General features: G+C 63.0%; 1 protein-coding gene across 1 annotated transcript in view; it reads left to right on the forward strand.

Annotated features, from left to right (window-relative positions):
* The window catches only part of FLNA (filamin A), a 23,870-nt gene extending 16,950 nt beyond the window's left edge, over positions 1–6,920 (forward strand). Inside the window, 18 exon segments of the mRNA XM_077769618.1 lie at positions 325–572; positions 681–776; positions 954–1,056; positions 1,143–1,283; positions 1,373–1,501; positions 1,683–1,856; positions 1,953–2,114; positions 2,207–2,410; positions 2,486–2,638; positions 2,758–2,880; positions 3,002–3,268; positions 3,419–3,556; positions 3,758–3,873; positions 4,403–4,535; positions 5,235–5,411; positions 5,570–5,788; positions 5,875–6,078; positions 6,698–6,920. Coding sequence (XP_077625744.1) covers positions 325–572; positions 681–776; positions 954–1,056; positions 1,143–1,283; positions 1,373–1,501; positions 1,683–1,856; positions 1,953–2,114; positions 2,207–2,410; positions 2,486–2,638; positions 2,758–2,880; positions 3,002–3,268; positions 3,419–3,556; positions 3,758–3,873; positions 4,403–4,535; positions 5,235–5,411; positions 5,570–5,788; positions 5,875–6,078; positions 6,698–6,885 — 2,975 coding nt within the window. The 3' untranslated portion in view covers positions 6,886–6,920.
* The last annotated feature ends 6 nt before the right edge of the window (positions 6,921–6,926 follow it).

The following is a 6,926-nucleotide window of genomic DNA, read 5'->3' on the forward strand; positions in this document are numbered from 1 at the left end:
ACGCTTGTGCCCTGACGGTGGTGGTGGCCTCCCGGGCCTCCAGGCCCCTTCTTTCTCCCAGACATCTGTGTGCCGCCCGTCGGGCCTTTCCCACGTGGGGCCGGCCCCAAGATGGGATCCCCAGGCTTGAGGCGGCTCAGGGGAACCTTTCCTGCCTTCTGAGAAACCACTCACCGTCCCAGCTTGGGGGGGTGGGGGCGGGAGGCCTGGCTGCGCTTGGTGGTGGCAGTAAGAGGCCCAGGTGGGTGGCAGGTACACGGCAGCAGCTCGTGTGCCGAGCTCACGCACCGGCTCCCCCTCTGGGGACCCACCCTGCCCCCCCAGGTGCTGGCATCGGCCCCACCATCCAGATTGGGGAGGAGACGGTAATCACCGTTGACACCAAGGCGGCGGGCAAAGGCAAGGTGACCTGCACCGTGTGCACACCCGATGGCTCGGAGGTGGATGTGGACGTGGTAGAGAACGAGGATGGCACCTTTGACATCTTCTACACGGCCCCCCAGCCGGGCAAATACGTCATCTGCGTGCGCTTTGGTGGCGAGCACGTGCCCAACAGCCCTTTCCAAGTGACGGTCAGGAGGGGCCGGGGCTGAAGGGTCTGGGCGGAGTCTGGCCTGTCCCGCCCCCTGGGCCATCTCTACGCCAGTAGACTTACCACACTCTTCTGTGCTGCTCTGCAGGCTCTAGCTGGGGACCAGCCCGCAGCACAGCCCCCGCTTCGGCCTCAGCAGTTGGCCCCGCAGTACGCCTATGCCCAGGGTGGCCAGCAGACCTGGGTATGACCTTGTGTGCCTCAATCTGGCTCTCCTGGCCCTAGGGGACACTTGGGACTGGCCAGCTGGGGATCCTGTGAGGCCCCATCCTGCCACGAGTGAGAAGGGACCTCCAGATCCTTCCCCTGGGACCCCCCCATCCTACAGCCCCCTCACTTGGGCCCTCTGTCTCTGCTACAGGCCCCAGAGAGACCTCTGATGGGTGTCAATGGGCTGGATGTGACCAGCCTGAGGCCCTTCGACCTCGTCATCCCCTTCACCATCAAGAAAGGCGAGATCACTGGTAAGTGGGAGTAGGAAGGAGCTCGGGAGCCATGGAGGCTAGGCTTTGCCAGCAGGTGCCCTGACCCTGGCCCCCTTGCCCTGCAGGGGAGGTGCGGATGCCCTCGGGCAAGGTGGCGCAGCCAGCCATCACTGACAACAAGGACGGCACTGTGACCGTTCGCTACGCACCCAGTGAGGCAGGCCTGCACGAGATGGACATCCGCTACGATAACATGCACATCCCAGGTGCGTCCCCACAGTGTACTCCACCGCCCTGGGCGGGGCCTGGGGAGGTGACACAGCCCCATTCCACTTGGCCCCTTTTCCTGCCTCAGGAAGCCCCCTGCAGTTTTACGTGGATTATGTCAACTGCGGCCATGTCACTGCCTATGGGCCTGGCCTCAGCCACGGAGTGGTGAACAAGCCCGCGGTCTTCACCGTGAACACCAAGGACGCAGGAGAAGGTGAGCAGCGTTTCTGGTCTCAGCCTTACTGCGTGCCGTGGGACACCGGCGTCCAGCGGAGACGCTCCCTAAGCGGGGCTCCACACCTGCCACGCCGGCCTCTGCTTGCCTGTTGGGGCTCTTCACCTTCAGTGCAGGGTCTCTGGGCGTGGTTCCCATCCTCTCCCGTGACTCTCTGTAGGTGGCCTGTCCCTGGCCATCGAGGGCCCGTCCAAAGCAGAGATCAGCTGCACCGACAACCAGGATGGGACTTGCAGCGTCTCCTATCTTCCCGTGCTGCCCGGGGACTACAGTATCCTGGTCAAGTACAACGAGCAGCACATCCCAGGCAGCCCCTTCACTGCCAGGGTCACAGGTAGGTGGCACCGGGAGCAGTGACAAAAGCTGGCAGATGGCAGGGTGGGCACCGTCTCCCTCCGCACCTGGACACACCGTGACTATCTCCTGGCAGGTGACGATTCGATGCGCATGTCCCACCTGAAGGTGGGCTCCGCTGCTGACATCCCCATCAATATCTCCGAGACGGACCTCAGCCTGCTGACAGCCACTGTAGTGCCACCCTCGGGCCGGGAGGAACCCTGTCTCCTGAAGCGACTGCGCAATGGCCACGTGGGTAAGAGGTGGAGGGGCAGGGCTTCCCAGGAAGGGGAGGCTGTGAGGGGAGGGCCCGCCTTCCCCTGGCTGACGGCCCCACCCTGTGCCCAGGGATCTCCTTCGTGCCCAAGGAGACGGGAGAGCACCTGGTGCACGTGAAGAAAAATGGCCAGCATGTGGCCAGCAGCCCCATCCCGGTGGTGATCAGCCAGTCAGAGATCGGGGATGCCAGCCGCGTGCGGGTCTCAGGCCAAGGCCTCCATGAAGGCCACACCTTTGAGCCTGCAGAGTTCATCATTGACACCCGTGATGCAGGTAGGTGGTGGTGGCCTACCGGCTGGGGTGAGACCCCTGTGCTCGGCCCCCTGGCTCAGGGCTGTCGCTTCCCAGGCTACGGCGGGCTTAGCCTGTCCATCGAGGGCCCCAGCAAGGTGGACATCAACACGGAGGACCTGGAGGATGGCACGTGCAGGGTCACCTACTGCCCCACAGAGCCTGGGAACTACATCATCAACATCAAGTTTGCTGACCAGCATGTGCCTGGTGAGTGGGGCTGACCAGCACGTGGCTTCCACGATGGGGCCACCCTTCCTGCCGCACACCAGAGCCTGCCTGCAGAAACGTAACCTGCACGGTGCATGGGCTGTGCTCTCTTCCTGCAGGCAGCCCCTTCTCTGTGAAGGTAACAGGAGAGGGCCGGGTGAAAGAGAGCATCACACGTCGGCGACGGGCCCCCTCAGTCGCCAACGTCGGCAGTCACTGTGACCTCAGCCTGAAGATCCCCGGTAGGAGCCCTAGGGAGCCGGGGAGAGGGCCTTAGGGAGTCCTGGGTGTCAGCCCCACGTGGCCCCGAGCAGAGCGGTGGGGCCCAGGACTCTTGCTCATCAGGTTGTCCCCCGCCTACAGAAATTAGCATCCAGGACATGACCGCCCAGGTCACCAGCCCATCAGGCAAGAGCCATGAGGCCGAGATCGTGGAAGGGGAGAACCACACCTATTGCATCCGCTTTGTGCCTGCTGAGATGGGCATGCACACAGTCAGCGTCAAGTACAAGGGCCAGCACGTGCCTGGGAGCCCCTTCCAGTTCACCGTGGGGCCCCTGGGGGAAGGGGGAGCCCACAAGGTCCGCGCCGGAGGCCCTGGCCTGGAGAGGGCTGAAGCTGGAGTGCCAGGTATGCCTGCTTCCTGCCAGGCTTTTGCTCTTCTGGGCTGGGGGTGGGGGGTGAGGAAGTCGCTAGCAGCTGTGCTGACCTCAGCCATGCTTGGAGGACACTGAGGCCGGGATCACAGCCCTCCATGAGGACACACTGCTCTTCCTACAGCTGAATTTAGCATTTGGACCAGGGAAGCCGGCGCCGGGGGCCTGGCCATTGCTGTCGAGGGCCCCAGCAAGGCTGAGATCTCCTTCGAGGACCGCAAGGACGGCTCCTGCGGCGTGGCCTATGTGGTCCAGGAGCCAGGTGCCGAGGGCCTGCCCAGGGCCAGGGGAGGCGGCACCTGGGCATGGGTGTTGGTCTGGGTCTGAGCGGATGGCTCCACCTAGATCCCGGCCTCCCCCCTAAGTTCCCAGGACCACCCAGGCTGTTTGTGGGACGTGGGAGGCTTGAACCCTGGTGAATGGGGGCCTCCCAGCATGCCTTCTGTGCTCTCTCCTTGCGCAGGTGACTACGAGGTCTCAGTCAAGTTCAACGAGGAGCACATCCCCGACAGCCCCTTCGTAGTACCTGTGGCTTCTCCGTCTGGCGATGCCCGCCGCCTTACTGTTTCTAGTCTTCAGGTGAGGCACCGAGAGAAACCGCCTGCCTGGGGCTCCTGGGCCCGGCCAGACCAGAGCCGTCGCACAGAGCAGGCCTTGGCCCTGTGTCGAGTGACCCGCCCAGCCCAGCTCGGGGCGCCGGGCCTCTGCTCTGGCCGGGTGCAGCCCACGCTTGGGGTTGGCAGGAGACACCCCTGCCCACTGTGTGGAGTTTTTCTCGTGTCTCAGGTCTAAAGGCTTTGAACAGAAGCCTGTGCCCGTTGAGCACCAGGGCTAAGGTTTAAAGAGGGACAGCCTCCCAGGGCCCAGTGCTGCCCACAGGGCAGGGCTACCCTCCGTTCCTGCTGCGTGGCTGTGTGATTGCAGAGTGCAGGGCTGGGGGCGGGGGGGTGTGCCTGGAGCTTACTGCCCTGCAGCAATCAGTGGCTCTCCCTCTTTAAACCAAATCGGACGCCAGATGGGTAAGTGTGACCCCATGGGCCCCCGCCGCTGGGCCCCGGCTCTCGTGCGCCCCAGCCGCCCTGTCTAACCTCATCTGCTGTGCTTCCAGGAGTCAGGGCTCAAGGTCAACCAGCCAGCCTCTTTTGCAGTCAGCCTGAACGGGGCCAAGGGGGCGATCGATGCTAAGGTGCACAGCCCCTCGGGAGCCCTGGAGGAGTGCTATGTCACAGAGATCGACCAAGGTGAGGCCCTGTCCCTGCCCGGGCCATCCACCCACCCACCTTCCCTGGCCCTGCTGGGAACAGTGGGCCTGCCCAGCTGGCTGGAAGCAGACTGAGTGCAGAAGGAAGGTACAGACGCTGCAAGCAGAGCCTGAGTGCTGGGGGCTCTCCCAGCCAGGCAGCCCTTGCCCCACTCGTGGCCTGAGCCCTGGGTTGGGGGGGGGGGTCTGCCTGGGAAGCTCTGGCTTCCAGGAAGGAGGACACCTTCTGCAGGCCGTACGATGTGGTCTCCTGAGGGAGGGAGCTGAAGTCTATCCACGGGGCTGGTACCTGCAGACAGGCCCGAAGCAGCTGGTGTCACCAGTCTCACGGCTAGTCATGCCCCCCGCCCAGCCACGTGACCTCTGTGCCCCTGGTAACAAGCAGGGACTGGTATCTGTGGTCACCTTTTCCAGGGGGCAGAGACGCAAGTGTTTTGCCTGTAGATCTCAGTCCAAATGAGCACCGATAGCGGTCTGCTCGGGCATCTACCGCTTCAGTCCTCCGGTTTGGGGAGGTCTGTGTTGAGGGGTGCAGAAAGCCTGCTGTGGTCCCCAGAAGCAGCGGAGTGGGCCACGCGGACCTCCTGGACTGGTGGGCAAGGGAGCCTCTTCACATACGCCACCGGCTCAGTGTTCGGGGAGGGGTGTCAAGCCCCCAGCATGCCCTTCTCTTCCTCAGATAAGTATGCTGTGCGCTTTATACCCCGGGAGAACGGTGTCTACCTGATTGATGTCAAGTTCAACGGCACCCACATTCCTGGAAGCCCCTTCAAGATCCGAGTTGGGGAGCCTGGGCATGGAGGGGACCCAGGCCTGGTGTCCGCCTATGGAGCCGGCCTAGAAGGTGGTGTCACAGGTAGGTCAGTGGATGTGGTTTCCAGTGCGTGGACATGGCTACTAGGGCCCCCTCCTCCAAGCTGTTAGCGACAACAGGAGGTGCAGAGGTGACGAAGCCGTGCTGGGGGAATGGGGAAGCAGGCCGGGCCAGCTCTTCCTCACCCCCCACGCCCCCAGGGAGCCCAGCTGAGTTTATCGTGAACACGAGCAACGCGGGAGCCGGTGCCCTGTCCATAACTATCGATGGGCCGTCCAAGGTGAAGATGGATTGCCAAGAGTGCCCTGACGGCTACCGGGTCACCTACACTCCCATGGCGCCTGGCAGCTACCTCATCTCCATCAAGTATGGCGGCCCCTACCACATTGGGGGCAGCCCCTTCAAGGCCAAAGTCACAGGTAAGCCTTGCACCAGACTGCTGGTGCCCAACCCAATGCCTGGCACTCTGGCCACTTCTTAGCGCCCCACCTGCTTCGCCCTGCAGGTCCCCGTCTCGTCAGCAACCACAGCCTGCATGAGACGTCATCGGTGTTTGTGGACTCCCTGACCAAGGCCGCCAGTGCCCCCCAGCACGGGGCCCCGGGCGCAGCCTCCACGGATGCCAGCAAGGTGCTGGCCAAGGGCCTGGGGCTGAGCAAGGCCTACGCAGGCCAGAAGAGCAGCTTCACAGTAGACTGTAGCAAAGCAGGTGGGTGCCCTGGACGCAGCCACGGCCCCTGCCCTTCCAGGAAGACAAGGCCAGAGATGAGATGGGGTGACAGTACCTGGGAACACGGGAAGAACGGGGTGAGATGGGGTGGGGGTGCCTTTGAGGGCACGGTTATCACTTTTTTTTAAAGTTTATTTATTTTTGAGAGAGACAGAGACAGAGTGTGAGCAAAGGAGGGGCAGAGACAAAGGGAGACACAGAATCCAAAGCAGGCTCCAGGCTCCAAGCTGTCAGCACAGAGCCCGATGTGGGGCTTGAACTCACTGGGCCCTGAGATCATGACCTGAGCTGGAGTCAGAGTCAGAGTTGGAGTTAACAAGAGTTAACGACTGAGCCACCCAGGTGGCGCCCCTAGGGCATGGTTACCACTTCTGAAGCCACTTCCCACCTGCTCCACCCCACCTTCTTTTCTACCCTTCAGGACGGTGCCTTGGGAAGAGCTGAGGTCTCCTGTGCCTGTAGCTCTTTAGGAAGGGCTGTCTCCCCTGAACAGACGGGGGTGGCGGGGGGAGGATACCAAGACAGAAAGACGGTTGAGTGGGCCCTCAGTTGGAGGGAGGAGCCCTGGGGTCTGGAACTGAGGCCCCTTCTCCACCAGGCAACAACATGCTGCTGGTAGGGGTGCATGGCCCCCGGACACCGTGCGAGGAAATCCTGGTGAAGCACGTGGGCAGCCGGCTCTACAGCGTCTCTTACCTGCTCAAGGACAAGGGAGAGTACACGCTGGTGGTCAAGTGGGGTGACGAGCACATCCCAGGCAGTCCCTACCGCGTCCTGGTACCCTGAGCTCTGCCTGTGCCAGCTGGCAGCTCCCAGGGAGAGAAGTG

This window comes from Crocuta crocuta, unplaced genomic scaffold (assembly GCF_008692635.1).
Source record: "Crocuta crocuta isolate KB4526 unplaced genomic scaffold, BGI_CrCroc_1.0 scaffold978, whole genome shotgun sequence".
Taxonomy (NCBI): domain Eukaryota; kingdom Metazoa; phylum Chordata; class Mammalia; order Carnivora; family Hyaenidae; genus Crocuta; species Crocuta crocuta.